The sequence below is a fragment of the Hypomesus nipponensis genome, chromosome 12 (genome assembly GCF_054491055.1).
Source record: "Hypomesus nipponensis isolate SF chromosome 12, ASM5449105v1, whole genome shotgun sequence".
NCBI classification, from domain to species: Eukaryota; Metazoa; Chordata; class Actinopteri; order Osmeriformes; family Osmeridae; genus Hypomesus; species Hypomesus nipponensis.
Window position 1 is genome coordinate 7,819,405 of NC_140372.1, and position 24,232 is coordinate 7,843,636.

Below are 24,232 nucleotides of genomic sequence, written 5' to 3' on the forward strand. Positions count from 1 at the left end.
GGGGGGGTTCTTAGTAAGTAGCCTTTTTCATTTAAGAGGGCGTGAGAGGAGTGCCAGAGACCTTTCATTGATTAGCGGAGTAAAAGGACAGAATAATCAGTCCTCTTCCAGTTCCCTCCCTCTCTTGCTTTTCCCTTGACTGCTGAACCAGTGAGACTCCTCTGATAAAAGAACCTGTCCTCAGTGCTGCTGCTGCACTGACCGGCAGCCTGGCACAGAGGCCTACGGTGACTCGTTTCTTTCTCCCATTTGACAGTGTGATGTATGGGCCTCATGGGATTTAAGTGAAAAAGTGAGTGGGACTTATGAGACAAAGAACACATTTTGGCTTTTAGCACGGGATGCTGTGAGTGTACGCTCAGGTTTTTACAATGCTACACAGTTTTACCGAGTCTCTGTAATATCCAATCTCATCCAAATTGTGTGCTGACAGCTATCAATGCTGGTGAAATCTAAATAAAGAAATTCTATCTGATTAGATTCAGTCAGGAGCTATAGCCGTATTTTCCCCTGCCTGGAGAGAACTGCCATTCAAGCACTTCTCCATCTGTCAGACAGAGAAAACACGGTCTCTCCACATAACCTTGGTAAGTGTTTATATGGAAAGGTTACCATGGAGACAGCAAATCATGAAAGGAGAGAATTCGACCAATATTTTCTCCCTCCTGTGAATTACAGCTGTTATGAGGGATAACACACATTTTCTGACACACACACACACACACTAATTTAAGATTCAAGGCCATTTGTGATGCCTATGATACAGGGTATTAAATTGAGTGACACACCACTCACAGTAAATCGGCAAAGCATCATTTCTGCTCCCTCTATCAATCAGCACCAACAACCTCATTATTAGAGAGTTCTTTCCATTTCAGACCCGACATTAAGAATTAACCATGGGGTTAGGGATGAGGAGAAACTTAACAAGTGGCTTTAGAAATGCACTGCTTTTTCCCAAGCATTCTATTCTTAACGTGTTCTCGACCTGTCAGTCGCAGTCTACTTTGCATCTACATAATGTGGGATCTCACCCGCTCGTACACACTGGGGCTTGGACCGATCCAAGCGTCTCATGGGTATTGGTTGTTTCCTGTGTGACTCAGAAGCGGAGGGGTCATACTTAGACAATGGCGTGACCCTCTCCCTGCGCGCGGCCTGGGATTGGGTATTGAGCCGTTACCAGGAGACAGGGAAGAATGCTCAGCCGTGACTCATCTCAAAGCAGGAAGGGAGACCAAGGTGCCCCTCAACACAGGGAGCCGACCTTCCACTGGATAGGGAGAATAATTATCACAGCTTTAATTAACCGCATTAAAGCGTGTGAGTGGGTGTGTGTGTTTGTGTGCGTGCCTGGGTCTATTGGTGTCTGTTCTTAGCGTGTGAACGTCAATTATAGAAAATGCACTGTGATCTATGCATTGAGGAATGTACATTGTAGAGCAGGGACACTCATTCTATTGCCAATGTGTTGCAGATCCTCAAGCTTCCATTGACTTGAGTTTCTACCACCAGTTCCTTCCAATTGATACTAACATTTATAATGTTATCATGTTTGTGTATCACTACCCTATCATTAGCAACCTCTCTTATTAGAAAGTAAAAAAAAAAAAACTTTAATACTTTTCAATCTGTGTTCTTAAAGGATGAAATTAATTTTAATTTTCACACAGGCTATGAGTTCTGACAAGCTCATGACCTCAGAAGAGTAGAGATGTGATGTTTGTCTGTTCAAATATGGATGCCATGATGTGCATCAAGGTACAAATACTAGGAGTAAAAACAGACCATAAATCCCTTTTTGTCTGATTGAGGCACTTTGAAATTGACAGCCAGTTTATTGAGTGAATTTAGACAGTTTTCCTGTTTTAGTCAACAGATTGCAGACAACCTCATAACATTACTTTGTAGAAGATGTCACAGACCAGCGTGATCAGTCAATATAACATGACTTTAAATTGATATTTTAAACTACACATATTACTATGAACGTTTCTTTTGCTTTCACAAAACATACAAAACCACACTTGTTGCACTGGAAACCTTCACATTACATGGATATACAAACATTAGAAACTATCAATGCAGAGTTGATTGTTCTGTGACTGAAAGGAAGAAACAGCGAAAAATCAAGAAAAATCAAGGGTGAAAGGCTTCTTTTGTGTCTGAAGTTCTATGGAACAGAAACTAGTATAACATAAAGACGGCTGAGAGTATTGGGAAATCAGTCTGCTTGGGTACTTATTTTTTAGATGTAAACTTGGGACCATATTTGTTACATCTCACATTTTAATGTTTCAAAATTAGGAAAGCAGAGCTAGTTTCAATGAGACCATGCTTCCCTAAAAGGAAAAGTCCTCTTGCTGAATAGAGCTAATTAACACTTAACAAATTACAACTCCCTCAAGAAATTAAAGATTTTGATCTGCCTGCTAAACCAAAGATTCAAAGGAAGAAGTTGTGAAGTAGTGCTGCACAGGACAGCACTGAAAACAGTGCTACCTATAGAGCAGCCAACTGGTTTTATGACTATCCACTTAAAATATCAATAAGTGGGAAGAAAACTATACAGTAATACTGCATGTAAGTTGTAGTGTTTTCTGTTATAACTTTTGTGACTCTTTTTCTGCATGCACATATGTGAAACAAACACTAAATGTAGTAGAAAGAACTATCGCCTAAATGTTTTTGGCAAGCAAATAAAGTTGGTTACCTACAGTAACAGTAAGCAGAGCACTGCCCCAGGTGGAACAAGGGGCATGTGTACTGTGAATAGGTCTTATCATTGCTGTGATCATCTAAAAAAAGTATTTCAGAAAAGTTTCTATTTGAAAAACACATTTTCACAAAATACCATGAAAAACAGCTGCTATGCCACTTAATGTAGAAAATATACTGTTTGTAGCAAGAGACTGATTAAAAAGCACCCCTTCTCAAATGGAGGGAAAACCATGTCAACATTTTGGCTTTACTTACTCACCAGTCCAAGAGAGAGATAGAGAGATAGAGAGGGAGAGAGAGAGAGAGAGAGAGAGAGAGAGAGAGAGAGAGAGAGAGAGAGAGAGAGAGAGAGAGAGAGAGAGAGAGAGAGTGAGAACTGTAGGAATGATGTTCCCAGCAATCCTAATGGGCTTTTAATGTGCTCCAAGTCCAAGTCAGTAGGATCAATAAGCTCATGTGCGAAGGAAAAGAGTTCAAAGTCTGACAGTGAGTCTGGATCTACATGGTTGTGTGGTCCTGAGGCGTAACTAGAGGGCCTAAGGCGGGGGGGAGGGGGAGAGAAAGAGAGAACAGACAGAGAGTGTCGGGCACAGAGGAGGACTAGACGGCTGGCTCTTTCAGATGGCAAAGTCCCCCTGGCAGGCAGGACTGAAGGCGGAGCTGCGGAGGACATCCAGGCAGTTGACCAGGATGAGGGTGCCTGTCAGGTGCTTCCAGCGCTTGGTGATGGGGTTCTTCATCTTGTCCAGGCCCAGGTGCAGCTCCTGGATCACATCCCGGTAGCTGTCCCCGATCCGGGCGGCCCAGGTCAACAGGAAGTCATAGGCTGGCTTCCACATTGACTGGCAAGGCCACAAACAGACAGGAACATGCACATACATTAGAAACCAGTGAAACACGAGTTCAACAATAGGACACAGCCTGATACAAAAAAACGAATCACAACAGGGTGACTTATGACTGCGGTCGAGCCAGTGAGGTAAGGGGGTCAGAGGCTCACCTCATTGTCCAACTGTCCGTTCTTGTCCCTGTGCGGAGCCTCGTAGGCTTCCATCTGCTGCTTGGACACCCTGGCCAGCTTCTCAGCCAGTTCCCTCCAGCGCGTGGCCACCTCCACCGCTGTGGTCAGCAGGATAAGGTCCATGGTCAGCCTGGCCACCAAGCCCTGGCAGTCCATCTTTAACAAGGCCTAGCAGGAGCAAAGAGACAAACATGCCACCTTGAATCCAATGTTATGGATGGCATCCTTTCTCAACAGCCAGCTAACAGCATTGCATCCCTTCCCGTGATTTAGAGAGGAGAATTAGACTCATGGAACTGACATTTGAAGAATGGTGTAATTGAAAGAAATACAGCATGCCCACATGCTGTAAACGCACGCAGACACACTTCCAGAATAGTGGACAAGTGGGTGTGCATACTGAAATGTGTCATTAAAGCTTAGGAGGATCCTTCACCATCTCCAGGAGAGATCAGGGAAAGAGAGCCAGTCGCTGCCTGGTCTCACCTAACACACAGGCAGGCATGTGCGGAATGAGAATAAACCTTGGAAGCCCAAGAAAATAAGCGGTAATCTCCTGCCTGGGCAAAAACACTCAACAGGAGAACAGAGACGTGAGGTTCAGTCTTTCCCTTCATCAGAATCACAGGAGGTGGTGAGCCAATTGACTGTGCTCAGCACAGAACACTATCCAATACCAAAGATAAAGAGACAGTAGAGAAGGACAATTCACATAGGTTGAATGAGCCTGATCTCAGGAATGCTGACCAGTCTGTAAAAGAATGGATTCTTCTTAATAAGGCACTGCTGCCAAGTCCTGCCTTCCTATCTTTATGTGGATTCGGTCGATGGTACTCATGTCCCTTTGTTGGCAAACCATATGGGACACATACCAGCAGGGTGTGTGTCAGTCAGACTGGGGAGCAGACCAGCCTCAAAGCATTCCAAAGTTGTTTGAGTGGCCAGAGCCACCTGCTGGGAATGGGACTGTATTTTAATGAGCCCCGAATGCTGAATCAGGTCTCACTTTTCCGTCATAATTATCTACGATAGAGCTGCCCACTCCACTGCCCATCTGCCCCCGCTGGCTCCCACCCATCTGCTGACAATGACAACCGACTAAACTTAGAGGGCCCCCACCGCCAGCCCCCACCGCCGGCCCCCACCCCTTCCCCCCCCCCCCCCCCCCCACACTTCCCTCGGTCAAGCCAGTCAGGCTTAGGCTCAGGCACAATATGCAGTATGATTTGGTTAGTCTTTCCCATGCTGAGTCATTGCCATATAAATCTTCTCAGCTACATACAGAATGTGCTGCATCCACTTTTCCACTTTTCACTGCTGACTGTCCCATGCTGGCATCTCCATCTTGTACTACAATACATATAGAAATGTTTTTTTAAAAGGTAGCCAAAGCGAAAATATAACTTTTTCAACAATCCTTTTACACACTCGAGTGAGGGATACAATTTCATTTTCAAACAGTGGTCAATACAATACAACTGCTTCAATACAACATTTAGGTCAGCCATAACTATCTCCACCCCATAAAAGACCCAAGCTATTTACAGAACATTTTCTCCACACCAGATCTTTGGATTGTCAAGCTTCAAGCACCCCGAGGAGTGAGTGGTATGAATACTGATGTAGAATGGAAGGCTGTGAGGGACACCTCACTGAAGAAGACATCGTTTCTCCTGACTCTCCTCCATCTCTCTGACATTCTCCCTACACTGTCTGGGGACTGGGGAGTGGGTTGACAGCCCTGACTACTGACTGACAGATTAAATGGACACTGGGCCTCTGGGCTCCTGAAATGGTTATCTGTCTGACAGTACAAATGAGCCTGCAACTTGCCTCGCATTTCGAATCACTTGTCCTTAAAACCTGCGGGGAAGGGAGAGAAGAAGGGGAACACCGACAGAAAGAGAGGTGGCGAGGAGAGAACACCATTAACAAGGACTCAGCCTACTCATTAAAGTCACTGAGGTTTTTATATGAGAGACAAAAACTCACTGCCTCAGCAGTTTACGGTGTGTAGCAGTCTGTTGTCGGAGAGGGGTAAAGACCTGGGATTTGACCTAGGGATTATTGTGGGCAAGTACGGTAGAAGGCTGGAGCCTGAGACAATGTTTGTTCTCTGAATGCATTAGCCTATGTTATGAAGCATTCAGATACGCTGAAGGTCCTTCATTTTGCTCTGGTTTTAACCCACTTTTCAAAGTGTTCCTGTACTCTTAGCTTAGAAACCATATGGGCTACTTCCATAAACAGAATATATTTATGTTCATTGGCATTTCAATCTCTCTCTTCTTAGCCTCTGGCTCTTCCCTTTGACAAGTACTGCGGGAGCTAGCAGGGTAACATGATCCATCAACTAGAAATGTATTGTGGTGTGCCGTACATTTCCACCCCCAAGCCACCCCTTCTCCAGAACCCACCTTGGTCGGAAAAATATCTCCTCACATTTCACATGAGAACCTGTCAGACACCAAGAGCTAACAGCTGAGCTACAGAGATGACTATCGGTCACCTCTATGTCTATTATCTTGTGAATTAAATCTTTGTTCGGAAATCTTGACTACTTCGCCTAAAATGCTACACTCGGAATGTCTCATTCTGTAACAATTATATAATATCTGCTATTTTAGGGAAAGACTTAACTAATCCACACATGACTAAATCACAGTTCATCTGTCAAACAATACACACTGAACAGTAAGCCTCTTAGGTCTAGAATTAAATATTTCATAAAGATTACTCAGTCTAAAGGTGAAATTGCTGTATGTGTGTAAGTTCGAGTCTCAAGCTTGTTGCACTTACTGACTTTGGCTGTATAAAATGTGGATGGACAAAAGAGAAAATACCTTGAAGCTTTAGTAAAAGCAGCATTAAAGATCTAATGACTGTAATGAACCACAACTTAAGTCCAACCCCATATCAGGGACTGAAGCATTCTCAGTCTAACACATTCTCATCACTCAATACTATAAACTGCTAAAACAAGGTGAGTAATGGGGACCAATAGTGGACCATACCATGGACCAATTAGTCTCAGCCACTATAAAAACAGTCTCCACTGTATCTCAGTTACAAAAGAATTTGCAAGCTTTCCCTTTTCACCTGGAGTCTAACACAGGGAGCCGGAGTGAAAAGATAACATAGACAGAACCTTGTGTTCACCATAAACAATCCATCTCAATGCAATACATAATCTTGTTGCCATGCATATATTGTATGTACATTATTCATCTTAATTTACAATAACAAAAGACCCAAAAGTTTATTTTCAGTTGTGCTGAGTAGAACTTAGCGGAGGCTTCTAAAGTTGCAGCTGGTTCTTCAGTCACTGTTGTGAAGCCACTCTAGTATGGCTGAAACTGCACTTACAGACAGCGTCTTTCCTTTCCCTAGTCGCTGCCACAAGTCAGGGTGGGGCTACACTGCAAAAGTCATCAATTTCAAATCTTGATAGTCCTAATGGCCATAAAAGTATATCCATACAAGAAATAAAGGTCAGAACCACCATTGCTTTAACTGCTATGTATCGCTGGTTCTAAGAAACATTTTCAAATATCTTATAAAAAACAAATGTAGACTCCTATACATTATTAATATATACTTTTAAACAGAAGTATTGCTTAGTCTGTACCAACGTCTAATTCAGGGATTCGTCCATAGACTTCTAAAATATAACGGAATAAGAGGTACACTGTACATTATCAAAACAACAACAGCCTCACAGCAGAAACTGTATTCTACTATAATTCTGATTCATACACTGTCAAGGGACTCTCCTTCAAATACAATCCCCCTGAGGCATTAGGCAATGTGTTTCCTACACGTGAATACACATCAGCAGACCAACACGTTCTAATCCCATCACACTGCTTCATTGCCTTTGACAGAATGGGAACGCATGATGGTAACATCTGAACGTGTCATACTCCAATGCCAATGATCTATACTGTAGGAATGAAGCACTCACAAATCTATGAGCACAAACACCCCCCCCCCCCCCCACCCCACACACACACACACACTCTTACCGCCATGAGTTCTCTCTGGAAGGACTTTCTCTCCTTGTTCTCCATGCTGTTGCACTCCTCTTTGAGCTTCTCCAGAACTGACGCCACCCTTTCGGGCTCATTGTCCAATTCAGTCCGACAAAAATAAGCCAAAGGAAGGTTACTGTATCCAAGAGCATCTGCAAAGGCTCTCCAGTTCCCCACGTTCTCCATCAGTATTGTCCTCACAGAGGCGTAAATGTAAGTGAGGAACTTACATGGTTTCAAGATCTGCTCCAGCAGCATGGTTGTCGTGAGATCCGGCCCACAGAAATAGATAAGCTTGACTTTCCCTAAAACCAGAACATTCTTTGCGTGAACAAGGCCTGTCTTCCCCTGATAATATCCTATATACCACTCTTTGGTCCACAGTTGTCCTCTGAGCTTAATTTTCTCCTCACTCAGCAAAGCGATTATGTCTCCCTTCTTGTATTCCAACAGATACTGACTCTTAGTTTGCCTGATCACGGTTTTCAGCAACTTCCCAAATTTAAGACTGGTGATACGTCGTTCCTGAAACTGGGGGTATTTTGTAGTGATGGCCAGAGGAGAGAGAACGATCTTACCCACCTCTTTCTTTTTCAGGAACCTTCTCTGGCCAGTTATCCGTGCTCCATTCTTTGGAGGAGGTTGTGGCGTTTGCACACAGAACTGGGCCAGGATGCAGTCCAAAACATCCTTGACTTGGACTCGCAGGGTGAAGTCTGAGATGTCATCGGGGTTGTGCGAGGTGATCATGTACAGGAGTCGGCTCACCTTCCCTAGCTTGACCTGGAAGCCTCGGACAATCCTGGATGACTCATTTGCTTTTACCTCGTAATTTGACATGTTGGAGTATAATCCTATCCGGAGGTCCTGCGGATATCCTAGGACAAACCGATGCTTCCCCCATAACTGGAGGGCCACTGGAGGGGTAGAATTGGCCTGCCGACCAACCTCATTTACCAATAGAGATTTGGGTGCACAGTCATGCCCAAATATGGCCACCACAGTCTTAAAAGAGGGATGGATGTATTTGGGCCCATAGACACCCAGTGTGATTTTCTTCTGAACGTGGTCCCATACTGTTGTATTGACGCTAAGTAGATGGGCCTGAACTACCACTGCCACATACATACATGGTTCTAGGTTATCAAGCTGTACCTGCACTGTGTCCTTGTATATGTAAGCATGAGGGATGGGAGCGTAGGGACCTTCCTTACAGTCGCTCCTGACACAGAGGATTTCGGCTACCTGGCTGCTATCGCTCTTCACCACCACCGACACATTCATCTCCAGGGTGATGAAGGACTTGATCTCCATGTTACTCAGCTTGATCTCCACCAAGGGGCTCACGGTGGAGCACCGGTCGTTGTTGAGCTCCAATGGAGGATCCAGCAGGGCCTTCATGGAGATCTGCTGGGTGTCTTCAGCAGCAACATGGCCTTCAGGAACATGGATACTGATGTGGGTGTCTGGAAGCTGAACAGTCCCACCGCTGCTGTCTAGCCTGCACACAATGTTGGTCTCTACGGGTTGTGTCTGACCCCAACCAGGACTTTGACCCAGGGAATCAAGGTCGTGACAAGATCTGGCCAACTTGCGATGGTTTAACCACGCAGTCCTGAAATCCTCCCTGCTCTGAAACTGCTCTGGAGATGGAGCTTTGAGCCCAGTAAACAGGCCAGAGGAAGGCACAGGAGGATTGGATTGTGCCTGTAGGGTGGATAGCTCTGATAAACTGTAGGACCGTTTGCTCCTGAAGAACGGGTTGTCCCTGTGAAGTGTCTGGAGGAACTCGGGGTTTGGACTGGTGGGGGTCATGTCAAAGATGTTGCAGCTGCTGTAACCATTAGTCATAATGGAACTGGAGGGGGAGAGGGGGGTAGAGGGGGACACCGGTGTGTCAAAAAGAAGCAGGTCTGTTGAGTTCCTCATCCCCCTCTCATTACAGTTCTGGTCTAGTGTGCCATGTCGAGAACCATTGACGAAGGGGTTGGTGGAAGTATGGATGGAGAAGGGGTTGCTATTACAAGGCAGAATAGGCTTCAGGGTAAACCCCGACCACTCACCCTGGAAGTCCAACTCCTTTGCGCCTTCGTCATTGCACTCCCCAAGATTGTCTATCATGCCGCTGTCACTGAGTGATGAGTTCCTGCAGCTGATTGGCTGAACATAGGCCGATGGAATGTAGCCCATCTCTGTGTTGTTGTGGGCGTACCACCATTCACCCCCTGACGTGTCCAGTACATAGAGACGATCGCCTTTGGAAAACTTTAAAGTAGTGAAGCTCGATGGGCAGTAATCTTTTATGGCAACTACCTCCCGGGCCGTTTCAAAGGAGGCTGAGGTGTCAAGCCTCAAGGCACTGGGAGAAGGCACTGGAAAGTCAGAGAAAAGTCAAAACAACAATCAGAAATGTCTTTCTTTAACAAATTATTGTATCTTACGAAGCAATAAGAAAATATTTTGAGGTTTGTTAACGAAACCATGACTTGATGGAACACTGACCTTTGACATCTGTGAGACTGGCCTCTGAGATGGTCTCACTAAGGTCAATGAGCGTGCCCTCTGACTTGCAACGAGGGAGGACATGGTTAGTGTTGGTCACTCTAATACGATGGGCAGCCATACCGGTGCTTTTCCGCAGTCATACTAATCTTCCGTTCCTCCAGATATGAAATTCATTGGTGAAGTTCAGTGTCATCTAGACATGAAACCAAAAGAAACATTATGGCAAGTCACTGATGTATTCCAGTCATTGTTGCAGTCTTCCAAATCTCCCTAGATTATCATGTTTGACTTGGAGAATACAGCTTGTTACAACAGTGTAAGGTTTTATGCTTGAAACTGTGTAGCTTGAGGCAGGAAATCTACATATCTGACAAATCCCAGTCATATAAGTCATGCTTCAACTCAGGTCACCCTGACTTGTGAGAACAGAACAGTCTAAAATAGTAATATCAACAGAATGATTATCACAAATACTAAACACAATTACATTGCAGTACTTCAAGTACTTTAAGCTCTGTATGTATTTTACAGAGGTTAATCCAAATCCTATTCTTGCATTACATTATGCAATAACAGCCTACCAAGAGGCTAAAAGCCTCCATTAGGAATGTGGATTTGGATTAAAATGACAATGACAGCATCAAATAAACAATCACGAATATGAAGGGCATATCTTCAGTGAGGACGGAAGAAAAATAAGTGCACTTGAAAGCTATATGTCTTGGTGAGAGACAGTGACGTCTCCAGACAGGACCCTGACAATCCACTCAGTCCTATCGAGATTTGTGACTCTTTTACAACCAGGTTCTCTCTTCTAAGCCAGTGAGGCTAAGGAGACAATCTCATGTGGATGGATGGGATGATCAATAAAGCCAAAGTGACATAAAGACCGGCTTGTCTTTTGATATAATGTCAACGCTGCAATCTGAACAGCAGAAGCTACATGAGGCATTACAAAAAGGCAGCTTTGAGGTACATGCGTAGAAAACCTGTATGGTGAACTGCAAGCCAATGTTCCCTGTCACAACATTTCTTCCAATTGGAAAGTTTAATTTAAATTCAAATTGGCATTTTGCTAATTTAAATCCTGCTCACAAAGTAGAAGGTTTTCTTTGCTTTCAACTCCTACACACAGGATAGTGAATCGAGACCTTTAATTAGCATGGCAGTAGTTTGCTCTAATCCTGGGTCAAATGTTACAACTGTAATAACCTGTTACAACAGCATCTTCAGGGAAGATGGATTCGCACTGAAGCTTCAGAACAGTAGAAGTAGAAGAAGGGCAAGGCAAGTGTGTGTGTGTGTGTGTGTCTATGTGTGTGTGTGTGTGTGTTTAGATTTATGGCAACCATCTCTAGGTCCTTAGCTTTCTGTAAAATGATGGCCACATTATTTACCTCTTATTTGCCTCTTCTTCTTTCCTATTCAACACACCCTTGGTAGAAGGGATAGTTGAAATCTGAAGACAGCCTTTCAGAAACACATAACACAGATTACTACATTAATTTCATCCAATGTCATGGCACTTTAATTAAGTTATGTTCCCCTTCCACTAATGACTCAATATGGTCCAGTCTGACACTTTGCTCTAAACAGCTTAATTTAGAGAGCTCAGTCACTGTAGTGTAAGAAGGGAATGGTGCTCTCACTGGAGAAAATTATATAAATGAATTATTCTACACCTCAGCAAATGTATTTCCTTGTATGAGAGTACTCGTTCTTTTCCCAGGGATTAGCAAGGCTCAGGTTGTGCTGAGTCCCTCATTAATTATGAAATGGAACGAAGCAACTTTTCATGGAAATAGAAAGCTGATGACGTGGTCATTTTTAGGCTTAGCTCTTCCTCCTGTTTTGCCAAAATCACGAAATGTTGAAACCTCCATAGAGTTGTTCTTCAGGTACTTTGATGGTTATAATTGGAGTTGCATAGTTTTCTCATCTGTATTTTCTTCTGTGACCTAACGTACATGGCTCCTGAATGGATGTTGCTTGCTCACTGCTGCAGTGTGTATGTGGTGTCTGTCTGTGTGTGTGTGTGTGTCTGTGTGTCTGTGTGTGTGTCTGTGTGTGTGTGTGTGTGTGTGTGTGTGTGTGTGTGTGTGTGTGTGTGTGTGTGTGTGTGTGTGAGAGAGAGAGAGACATACAGAGGGAGGAAGAGAGAATGAGAGAGAGTTCTCAGTAGGTGAGCAATCACACACTAACAGTGCCTCATATCCCTCTATCATTGACTGGGTCTACATAGGGCAAATCCCATCAATTTCACAGTGAAGGCTGGCAGCACTAGGGATCAAAAGGGGCTGCACTGTGACTTAACCGCAATAAAGGAGACCGGCACATGATAACTAAACGGCTTCTATATTGTCTAGGGAGAGGTTGTTAACAGGAAGGTTTGACACTCCTTGCTGAGCACAGAAGCACACAGCTCTCACACAAATATTCCACAGCAGAATGCATCTGTGCAGTAGAGATGAACAGGAAATGCTTCCTTGATGAGGAACAGACTCGTCTCCTACCATCCTTCTCATATTCCTCCAACTGAGGAAAATCCTTGCCGGCAGGAAATGAAATGAATTCTTTGTTGCACAGCAATGAAGCCAAGACCGATGACCGTCTATTTCATCAGAATTTAATTATCAGTTACTATGACCAAACCTAAAGAACTGACATTCCATTTCTAACCAGGTAACCTTTTGTTAGAATTGTTTGGTGGTACTGTCGTTCAGTGGTTTGAATGAAGCTGAGCTTTGGGAAAATTGAGTGGAGGCTAATGTGTGGGCCATGTGGGTGACTTGTTTTTCTCCAGTACCTCATGAGCCAATGTGAATAAGGTCAACTGATAAGCCTAAAATCCCTTCACTACACAGTGCCTTGTGTCCCCAGGCAGGTTCCACTAAGTCCCCACAGCCCTTTTCACCTATCTATACTGCCTTCAGGGAGTAGATGCAGGCAATAAACAAACACACACACACTGATGAGTTTACTGCACACGAGTATTTCCCACTTCCACCTTGCAGTCCTGAATCATGTCAATTCTCTCCATTTAGTGTGTCTAAAGATAAGTACTTGTGGTGAACCTAAACATTAAATAGTATCCATACGACATGCATTAATTAGTCATACATACCGTATTGACAAAAAAACCTGTTAAAGTGAAGCAAGGTTACCATTCCAAGAATAACATTGGGAGATTAACAAAAAGAGTCGATTGATTGGATTCATACAATATTTAGTGCGCCAGCGGCAATTTCCATCACCGGTTAAAGCTACACTAAGATGCACATGGTGACAATGGCAGCGGCGTGTGTGACAGACTATTACTATTTGGCTGTTGCAGATATTGTACAAAAGGACGTAAAAGAGCATTCAAAGTGAAAAGTAAAAATCCTTCGTAGGTATCTTAAGCCTATTTATTTGTAGTTTAACTCCAACCTAATTTTGTTTTTGTGGTTTCTTTATTTCGGAATCACAACTTACCTGATGAGGGTTCAGGGAACTGCATCAAATTGTATCCATTAGTCCGTTACCCACTTTAACTTCGTAAGCAGCTGCTCCTACACTTCTCGCTCTCTCACTATCTCTCTTCTGAGTGTTCGCAACTGCTAGTAATGTTGGAGACTCCACTCCATAGCTTGGAGCATGGTGATGTCATCTCAGGTAGGAGGAGACTCGTGCAGAGGAAACGAAGGAGCCTATTAGCCCTCTATAATTAACGAATAAACAATGTGTTAAATTACTCTCGTATTTGACACTTATTTACATTATTCAAAAGACGGTTTCTTAAAAAAACTGCGGGTATTTATCCTGTTAAATGTGCACTAGAGTTGCCATCGTGCTTGACAGGCACATTTTATGTGCCTTTTGTTTTACCAATCAGAGCGGACATTTACTTACAAGGAAGAGGTGACTTGGCTAAGGCAGTATTGCTACCTAACTTCAGCACAGTGGAATGTAGAATGTAAAGTGTACTGACACGGGGAGCGCATTCATTACCTTATTGGGCACTTTGTTCGAGAGAGAAGCTCAAGTGTCTGCGCATTAGTCTGTTTAAACCTTTGCACTTGATTTCTCTTCCTATGTTGTCTACTGTTAACAGATGTTCACTCGCATTTATATGACACCAAGAAAGAAAGGACATTAGCCGAGGCGCATCCAGTGTTACCATAGGGACTGATGAGACAGGCTTGAAGACTCTGAGAGAGAGACGTGTACAAGGATGCAATTGCTTGAACTGTAAGATGAAAGCGTCCTGAGGGGAACAAACGACTGTTAGCTCCCTTGTTTACAAAAAAGATACAACTTCTGAGAGGGCTTGCCTCCATAAGATCCTCTGAACACTGGTTGTGTGAGTAATTATTGATCGTCCTTCAGAGCATGGAAATATGAGTTGATTTATTTGACATCTCTCACAGTGCTATTTCACTTAAAGATGATTAGCCCTGAGAGGAATGTTTAGAAAATATGTTCTATATATGTTTTTATTTTAATTAGGATTGGGTGTACATTGTTATTCACCATATAAGTCAAGATAATGGTATAGTTCAGTTCTGGGAGCTTTCACCGGTTGTTTCATATGGATATGACACCTTGCCCATTTATCATCACCATGGCAAACATACTCAATCAGGGTTCTTTGTGAGAAAAGACAGAAATAAGGCCCCCTCAAGTGCTGTAGACAGCCTTTCCTCTCACGTTTGGCATAAACAGCCGTCCCCTCTCACAAAGAGGAACATTGTGCAGAGGTAAATTTGTTTTAGCACAACAACAATAGCTACCAATCTCCTCCATAGTGTGGGTCATTAGGAAGGGGGTTGGTTTTGATGGGACTCTCCATTCAGTACCATGGAAACAGCTATATTTCAAAGGGTCTTTCCCCTCACTGCTTTTCAGGAAGATACATTAAATTCTTGGTGTGAATATGGAGTATGAGAAATAATTGATAGTTTACCCTCCAACTGGTTTAGACACACACCATTATTCAGGATCTTCACAACCAGAGCACTTTCACTACAGATACAGAACAGCTCATCTATTTTTATGCAACACTGTCAAATAAAATGAGGTGGATCATGAATAAATAGTTTCCATAAACAGGTTGCACTGCCTCCGGTGTGAAGCTTACTGAGATTAAATGGACAGATGGGTAAGACAAGAGGCACACTATCATGGGAAAATACGATGCTGTACTATGATCATCTCCTCCACAGTGAGCCTCTCTTTGTGTCAGTATTGCACAGTAGTCACTGTGCAAGCAAATCCTGGAATTAATGACATTCAGACTCCCCCAAGTATCTAAGAGCACTTATGTTTATATCTCATATTAGATCCCCTCATTACTTGCAAGTTGTATAAAGCCTTGTCAAATATGTTAAATGGGAATATATTCCATATTGAAACTCCACTATTTAGTCTTTCAAGAAAGACTTCAGACAAGTGGGTTGATAGTGCCTGGTGACAGATGCCTCCCTTGCAACGAGTTTTAATTGGAAATGCAATGGTGCCCCACCTCCTCTCAGCAGCTGTTACCTGTCTGGAACGAGCAACACAGAGACAATGCCCTGAAACATAGAGACTTCAAAGCGATGAAAAAAACTTTTAAGAAGCAGATTGTTCAGTCAAGGGGATAATATTTTTTTATTTTACTGTTGTCTTAACGATGAGACTCGGGATAGATACATACCCCACTGAAACATAGTCAGGACAACCCAGGCGTAGACAAAATGTGGACAGGTTGATAATCTGCTTCTGCTTTGAAGACAAGGCTGCTTTCTGGGTTGATCACTTACTGTATACAGTACAAGCCAAACACATTTTCACATTTTCAGTTAACCCTTAAGAATAACACTCATGTTGTGCTGTCTTGGAGTATTTCTAAAGTGCAAGTAGACAAATGTACACCTTCACTCTTTGTTGATAAGAAAACGGCAACACTGCATGCGAAAATTGCGAATGTCCATGCTGCTGCTGTTCCAAGGCAGAGACTCTCAGCCAGTAGTGAGTAATGTGTTATCTTAGTGAGAGGTCAGCTGGACAGATACTCCTTTGTGTCTGTGCAAAGCTCAGGTTCCACCAGGACAGAGAAACACAGAGAGAGAGAGAGAGAGAGAGAGAGAGAGAGGGGAAGAGAGAGTGGGATGGATATACCTACAATATCAAGGAGATCAAAACAAACGTGTGCAACCACACAACAACAGGATGGATTAGACCTAAATAAACAACTAGAAGCCTATCCATTCCCTCTCCCTGTCTCTCGCCCTGCTCTTGTGTGTGGAGGTTGTGTGTGTGTGTGTGTTTACCATCTGAATGTGTGTAAGTGCGGGGGAAGGGGGTAGTACATGTGCGGTACCTGTCCAAATGTATGTGTTTGTCAGTGGTCTTTTGTTGCTGTGACGACATTTCCAGTATATCCCTGTACACTTACATGTAATCATCCTGACAGTCATAAAGGCAGTTCCTTGTCATTCCCCTGCTTGTGCCAGAGGTTAATTCTAATGTGTCTGGGGCTCGGCTCAGTCTGTCCGCCTTCAAGAATGATCACCTCTAATTGATGAAGTTGGCAAGATACAAATGACTGCCTTTGGACGTGGGACAAACAGGCTCAATTTAGTCCACGGAAGTCATCAAGACGCGGATGTATCAAGGATTCACCCCCTCATGGGCTCAACTCTGGTTGCCTCTCACTCTTTCTCTGCACTTAGACATTAAAATAGCATTGGGAGAAAGGAGCTTTACCACAGCAGATAACTCATTCTAATGGGATGAGAGGATCTATGTAAACTAAGTGAAAATTAATTGAGTCTATAAAATAGTTAAATGGTAATTTCACTGGTCCAGATGTCCATTTAGCCGTGTAATACTTAGCTTGGGCCTCTGAAAACAAGGTTTGTTTGCTTATTGACTAATGGCCCAATTAAGTCCCTTCATAAAATGCATTGTAATATGACAAGTCAAGTTAGCTTGACCGATTCATTACAATGAAGACTGATACCTGGTATGACCAAGGGGGAAATGTCGATGGAACCGGTTAGCCTTACTCCACCTCAATTCCTCTAACTGTGGGCATCATTGCGTACAGTATTCCACTTCATCTCCAATTTTGCTGTTACCATTGTATTGATATATTTTAATGGGCCAACACTCACAAATGCTGATTCAGCCAGTGTGTTTGAATAGTCAGCTCAGCTCATCAACAAATTTCAGAACACAGAGAAACAGTATAGTTGACGTGTGAGGTGACCTTAACGTTTTTTAAGAAAAGTAACTGTATTAACATTTCTTTCACAACTTGTCAAAGAAGATTATACTCAAAATAATCAAGTCTCAACCCTGACTCAACAGAATTTCTCATCAAAATGTGTACACAAGTGTCAACATTTTGGAATATATGTGATAGGTCGTCTAATCTTACAACAGTTATTTCTCTGAGACAACAGAACAATCACTTGCTACTTAAATGAGTGTTCACTGAGAGTATGTAAACACACATGACATTGTAAGCCTCCTTGTGTCTTTCTGGAGTGAGCATCAGTACAGTACAGATAATCTCCATCATGAAGGATATAGGTCTGTAGGCCAGGGCTGTCTGTCGGTCACCTGAGAATGTGTACACTCTGTGGGGGATGGATAGCTCTGATCTGACAATCGTAAGCTGATCGTGGGTGGGGATTGTATCCTCGGCCTATCCTGAGTGAGAGTTACCCTGAAAGAGGATTACTGGGGCGATGAGAGATGACATGGCCACTTTGAAGCACACCACAAGACCATTTAGTAGCATGCATGTTTTACATGTCGGAGTAGCGAAAGCCTGGAATTCATGTTTATTGGAGATATTCCATCAGATTGTGACCAATTGTATGGTGTCAGACAATTTAAGACTGTGTAGTCACTGAGCAGTATAGATTGTTTGTTGAATGAATATTGATGTGGTTGTTTGTGTACAATTTGGTAAGGGCCACTCCACATAGAGTAACCGTGATTGTATAGAGTAGGCCTATTGGATTAGGTTAGAAAGACAGATATAGGATCTCCTGATCCTTACTGTAACTATTAGACATGAGGAGGAAGTCAAATAATCCAGGGTTGCCTTCACCTGCCTTGTTGACGTTTGACATGGCACGATCAACACATAGCCGGTCTGGAATGATCTTAGAATAGAGTTGACCCCCATGCAAAAGTAATCATTCTCTGCGCCAGCTAGACAGGAAAACATAATTTAAAAGGGGAGAATGTTTGGGGATGGTTAAAAAAAAAAAAAAGATATTCACTCTGACATCAATTGTCATGTCTTCTTCGGAAGTCTCTGTCATTTAAGTGTTCAGCTACTCCCATCTAGTGGTGAACACCCAGCATCATTTATCGTCTCTCAAAAATGTGATGTTCAGTACTGGACTAAATTGTGGTACAGGAGTTATCATTATGGGGTTCACCTGTTCCCAAATAGCTGTGGTCACTGCTATTCTTTCTGCTGTCACACTAACTGTATAAAACGAAAACATCTAACTGATTAATTATATCATATTATAATAATATAAACATAAAATTGGATGAAGCAGGATTGTCGAGTTGAATGATTCCAAACAATTCCGTGCAATACTCGGTGAAAGAAGAGTACAAATAAGGGGGATTTTTAATTTGCATAGCCCAGCGGTTTGCCTCCTGAGCCCATGCCAGGTGATGAGTCAGACCCTTGGCAAACCTTTGGAGCTCAGCTAGAGGTAATGGCCAATCACCATGGCAACGGTAAAGCTTAAGGAGCCTGCATGATCTTTCAAAGTTACCGCTCTTTTGCTGGAAGAATGTCATAAAAACAAACAACACAGGGCAGAAGAATCTCTTAAATATAAATCTTGTTATCTCATTACACTAGGATACAGTAGGTATTTAACTTGGTGGATTTGCGCCTGTTGTTAGTCATTACTTCAGTGTATTATTAGATGTATTGTAGTACATCCTGGTATTATAATTATCTTGTGTACAAAGGGTCAGACCCTAGAGAAGAGAAGAAGGCAGGCAGGCAGGCAGGCAGACAAGCAGACAGACAGACAGACAGACAGACAGACAGACAGACAGACAGGCACACAAGAAGGCAGGCAGGCAGTTGATCTGACAACAATGAGTACACACATTGTCTTTAGACAGAGGCAGTGTTTCAGTCAACAATGGTTCACTGTTGTGATGGCATAAGAAGTTTATAGCAGAGGAGACAAAGAAACTTCTATCATGTCATAAATAGTACTTTCACTAAACATGGCAAACAGCTTCCTGAAAGGAATGAATATGTGACACCAATGAGTGAGGGCTTGCGGGGGAGGATGAAGTAAGTCCAGCAACCATCCAGTGTTGAATTAAACTTCACTGTCTTTTTGAATGTTAATTTGGCATTTCATAATTACAGCAAACTGTGTGCTTACTGTCGGTGCATAACATATTGGTTCTATGGTTCACATAACATCTGACGGTAATCGTCAACCAACAATGCTTCCAGTACACCTTCAATTTAGTTTGCTTTCAGATCACCAACCATACATCCAGTAGGGCAGGCCACATTTGAGCAACGCTAAACTTTTGGCATGAGAGCGTTGGGCATCGGTAGCTGTGCCTGCTTGGTACTTCATGGGTGTATAGGGCACACGTCTGGCCAACTCCACCAGAGAAAAGAATCTCTTCATTGAAATGCAGAACCATCCGTTTCCTCTAAAACAGAGCATTGTTACAAAGCAGTAGCCTGATTGAGTAAACAGGGGTGGGAATGGTAACGGCTAGAATGGTCCAGCCTGATTAAAGGAATTGCCATGCATAGATAATGGTCTATACATTGAAGACTTTAAATGACCGAGGCACATGTTTAAAAGCTTGTTTGTTTGTTTTTTCCTTGATTGGATTTGATGGGGTCCTTTTAACTAGGTGTTGTACTCTATCATTACTCTTGTACACAATGGTAATAACATGGCCAATGGCTTCTGCAATCAAATACATTAATATGGAATAAAAAGTAGTCGGTCAAATAAAACTATCAGGTATGGAATACAGCATGTCATCAACAACTACCAATTGTATATATTTCTTTAATGCAATACATTGTGTAAATCATCTATTTGGAAAATAAATTCAAAAACCTGTCCACATCTCTTTGGTTAAACATTTAAATGGTGCTAAAAGCCTGCGTACCCATCAATAGTCACTTGTATGTGGGCCCAGTGGAGTGAGCGGGATGAGAGGAGGCTATTGGTCAGTGAGCTGGACTGGCAGGGCTCCTGGCCACAGTCCTGGTCCGCTTCACCCCAACTATAAAAGTCAACGCTCCGTCCCTCCGTCACTAGTCACTCTGATAAGAAAACAACCCCTGCTCCCGTCCAAGGCAAACAGGTAAGTCAAGATTGATCTCTATTATTATTTTGGCCACATTGTTTTTGTATGCACATGCATATCAGGAAATACTACAATATTGTAGTTTGTGAGATGCGTTCATAGTTGTTTTTGAATAGAAATAATCAGTGATCTTTAACTGCTAAATAAATACTTTCAGAGAAATTCAAATACGAAATGCATTTTCTTGTGTGAGTATGCCATTTGTGGTATTTCATCAATATACATTAACATTTGACTGTGTTTTTGAACAAGTTCCTGGTTGATATTTTAGTGTTGCAGTATTACAGCGATGACTGACCTGGAAAACTCCCTGGCCACAATTATCGACGTGTTTCACAAGCATGCAGAGAAAGATGGGGACAAGCATAAACTAAAGAAAAGTGAACTAAAGGACTTGATAAATGATGAATTACCAAATCTGGTTGGGGTAAGTTACAGTTAAAAAATATACTATGCAATAAATCTTTTAAAAAGTCAGACAAAATTGATGTTCTGGTTTGCCCTCAGCAAGTGAAAGACCAAGCCACTATGGACAGTTTAATGGAGAGCCTGGATTCAGACGGAGACTCAGAGTGTGACTTCCAAGAGTTCATGACTTTCATCACCATGGTTACAGTCTGTTGCCATGAGTTCTTTGAGCACCATGAAGACGAGTAGGCACCAGGAAACACAAATGGGAAAACTAGTAAATTATGAGAACAAATTATGTCACCAACAGAAAAATCCAGTACAAACTTTGGATAGTTTTTGATAGAATTTCATATCGTATAACCTGTTGATGTAGAGACCTAAAGCTTCTATTCATTACCGATGTTTGATCTGTGTTTTTGCTCTGGTTTGATAATCATAACAGATGTTGAGTCAAACTGGTGTTAGCTTCTCATGATACTTCAGTGAAACAGTTTTGTGTTCTATATTCTATAACACTTTTATATTCTATAACACTTTTCCTGATTAGTAAGTGATTTTGGTTCAAAATACTTTTTTTAAGTTTAAGTTTATACTACCAGTACAGTATACAGTCCATATTTGACTGCCGAATAGCTTATGTAAATCAATATATCTGCATTATATGTTGCAAATCATTACATCACCATTATGTCAGTCAAATGATGACTCAATACAAATGTCATTTGTTGAGTCCTCATGCGGTCTAACACAACAAATATTGTCAGAATTAATAAAAACAAGTTCAAACCAACTTCAGATTGGGACATATTGTATAATTTATTCTGCCTCAAGATGGCAGTGTTGCGATATGAGCAAGGAACAACCAGCATGGTTTACTCAAGAGGGAAGAATGTCAGAACATATCATTTTATCATATAATAACTTTTCCCAATGGGCTTTGTATGAGATCTAATTAAATTAGGACAAGAAAGTTAAATAATTGTTCTGACACAAGAACTGATCAACTAGTATAGGTTTTCACAATGAATTAATGCATAATATGACTTTTCAACTATAGACCTAGGAGATAAGGTTTTCTTTACACAAAGCCTTAAGTTGAATTATGGAGGTTGACATGACACTAAGTAACTGACAAAAATTATACAACGTTCAGGTCTGTATCTATTGTTGAAGTTTTTGAGGCTCGAAAATGAGGACAAGACTTGACATTGTAGTGCGAAAAAGTAGCTGTGGCTTGTACATTTTATAAAGTTTGGGTTATACAGTCTTGTGTCACCTACCTACTTACCTACCAACCTACCTACCTACCTACCTACCTACTTACCTACCTACCTACCTACCTACCTACCTACCTACCTACCTACCTACCTACCTACCTACCTACCTACCTACCTACCTACCAACCTACCTACCTATGGAGCACGTTTGATCAGAAAATGATTTGCATCAATGATTTGCATCATTTTCTGTACCAATCATAGTGCCTGCATTTGTCAAAATAAACAGTATGTGCATAAGGACTGAGCAGATGCATGTTTTTGAAATATAACGAAGATCCATGATGAAAACATCTGCATGAGAGTTTACATTGTGTCCATGTAGTCATCACAGTGTTTGGACTTTATACTGTACCCTGAAGAGAAGTTTGGTTTCTTCCCTGGAGACAATTTGCTCCCCCTTGAGTCATGACGTTCTCCTTCCCTTGCTCAGTGACCTGTGGGAGACAGGTGGGGACAAAGAGCCAGTGTGATGTGAAGGAGTTCCAGCTAGAACCAGGCCAACAGCAGGTCTTACTAACAGTCCAGCTGTCTCATTACAGAACCTGGCTAAAATTGGTTCATACAGTGAGTTGGCATTCACTTCACACTTACGAGTAGAAAAATCCACCTGTTCAGTCTGTCTCCACCATTATGCAGAGGAAATCAGGTACCAGTGTCAGATCAAGTTATGAGTTTATTCACACATATCCATCTTAAATGAGATGCCATAGCAGTGTGTCTTGTCTATGATCAATCGAAGATTTCGAAATGCGAGTGAAGGAGGATGGGATAGTCACAGTGGGGGAAAAATATCTGCCACTTAAATTTGCATCAAAGGAATAGATTCCCTGCTCCTACCATTAACCCCCTGTTGTAGGACGTGACATCTCAAACAGGAGAATTTCTGACTATAGAGGAAACCTGGGTGAATGACATGCTGGGTTCTCAAACATTGCAACAGCAATATTGCTTTTGTTAATTGCCAGATAATGGACTCTCAGCAGGGTACTGTCTCCTCTAGTTCTGTGTCAGCGAACCATTGCCAGGACACGGCAGAACGACCCTCCCCCTGCTGTGACCGCAGTGGCAGTGCAGTGGTGGGCTTCTTAGGCCTTCCGCTGAGTTGATTACCTGTTCTTTCCCCTCAGCATCCACCAAGGAGCCATCTGCTTCCTCCCAATATGATTGGTTACCACAGTGGGACTCAAAGGCAATTACTTGCATGGGCTGACTAAAAGAAAGACTTTAATGACTGTGAGAGGTGAAAGATGACATTTTGGAGAGCCTTGCAGTGCCTTTGTTCGTCTTACTGTGTTGAAAAAAGCAATGGCCAATGGTAGGGGTTGATAGGTGCCCGTTAAGATTTTAGAGTTGTCAAAATATCTGTCACATGTTGAGATACGCAGTGTTGAGAGCTTTCCACTGTAGGACATCAGATGCTTGCTACATATCCCAAGAACTGAAACAAAGTTGTAATTTGTTCATCATTACTTCTATTAACAATGACAAAACCCAGCATTGTTTGGCATGAAAATCCTGCAATGTAGTGTCAATGTCAACAATCCTACTGTCAAACCTCTCAAAGTCTCTCACTGCCTCCCCTTTGATCCACCGCCACCTTTACCATCAATCTCAGTGGTAAACATTTGCTTGTGTTTAGCTGCTTCTGTACACTGATTAATCGAATGAGTGAACTGAAACATTAAAAACATATTCCCTTTGGCAAACACATGCTCCACTTCAGCAGTGATAGGACATGGGGTATCATTGTCTCGCTTCAATTATCTCCACAGTGTCCCGCAGGAAACTTAGAATCCGAGTCTTAAACCTAAAACTGTGAAGTGGAATGACGTCCTGGAAAACAATCCTCTTTAATTCATAGACGCTCACTTTTTGTTCATTCCTCTCATTGGAAGTGT

At 42.4% G+C, this 24,232-nt stretch overlaps 2 protein-coding genes across 3 annotated transcripts; one reads left to right on the top strand and one right to left on the bottom strand.

The window, feature by feature from the left end:
* Nucleotides 1-3,338: 3,338 nt before the first annotated feature.
* On the bottom strand, nt 3,339-10,396 carry sh3bp4a (SH3-domain binding protein 4a). Its single transcript, XM_084668112.1, has 4 exons — nt 10,276-10,396; nt 7,768-10,145; nt 3,722-3,910; nt 3,339-3,563 (listed from the first exon to the last, which is right to left on the bottom strand). The coding sequence occupies exons 1-4, from the start codon at nt 10,394-10,396 to the stop codon at nt 3,339-3,341; spliced, it is 2,913 nt and encodes a 970-aa protein (XP_084524238.1).
* A 10,139-nt stretch (nt 10,397-20,535) lies between these two features.
* On the top strand, nt 20,536-21,844 carry s100b (S100 calcium binding protein, beta (neural)). Of its 2 annotated transcripts, none has more exons than XM_084668110.1 (3): nt 20,536-20,640; nt 20,915-21,070; nt 21,151-21,844. In XM_084668110.1, exons 2-3 carry the CDS (start codon nt 20,933-20,935, stop codon nt 21,298-21,300), a joined length of 288 nt encoding a protein of 95 aa, XP_084524236.1. In that variant the 5' UTR covers nt 20,536-20,640; nt 20,915-20,932; the 3' UTR covers nt 21,301-21,844. The 2 variants fall into 2 exon arrangements, with proteins under 2 accessions (XP_084524236.1, XP_084524237.1); XM_084668111.1 differs by having other exon boundaries at nt 20,598-20,640; nt 20,896-21,070.
* Nucleotides 21,845-24,232: the final 2,388 nt, after the last annotated feature.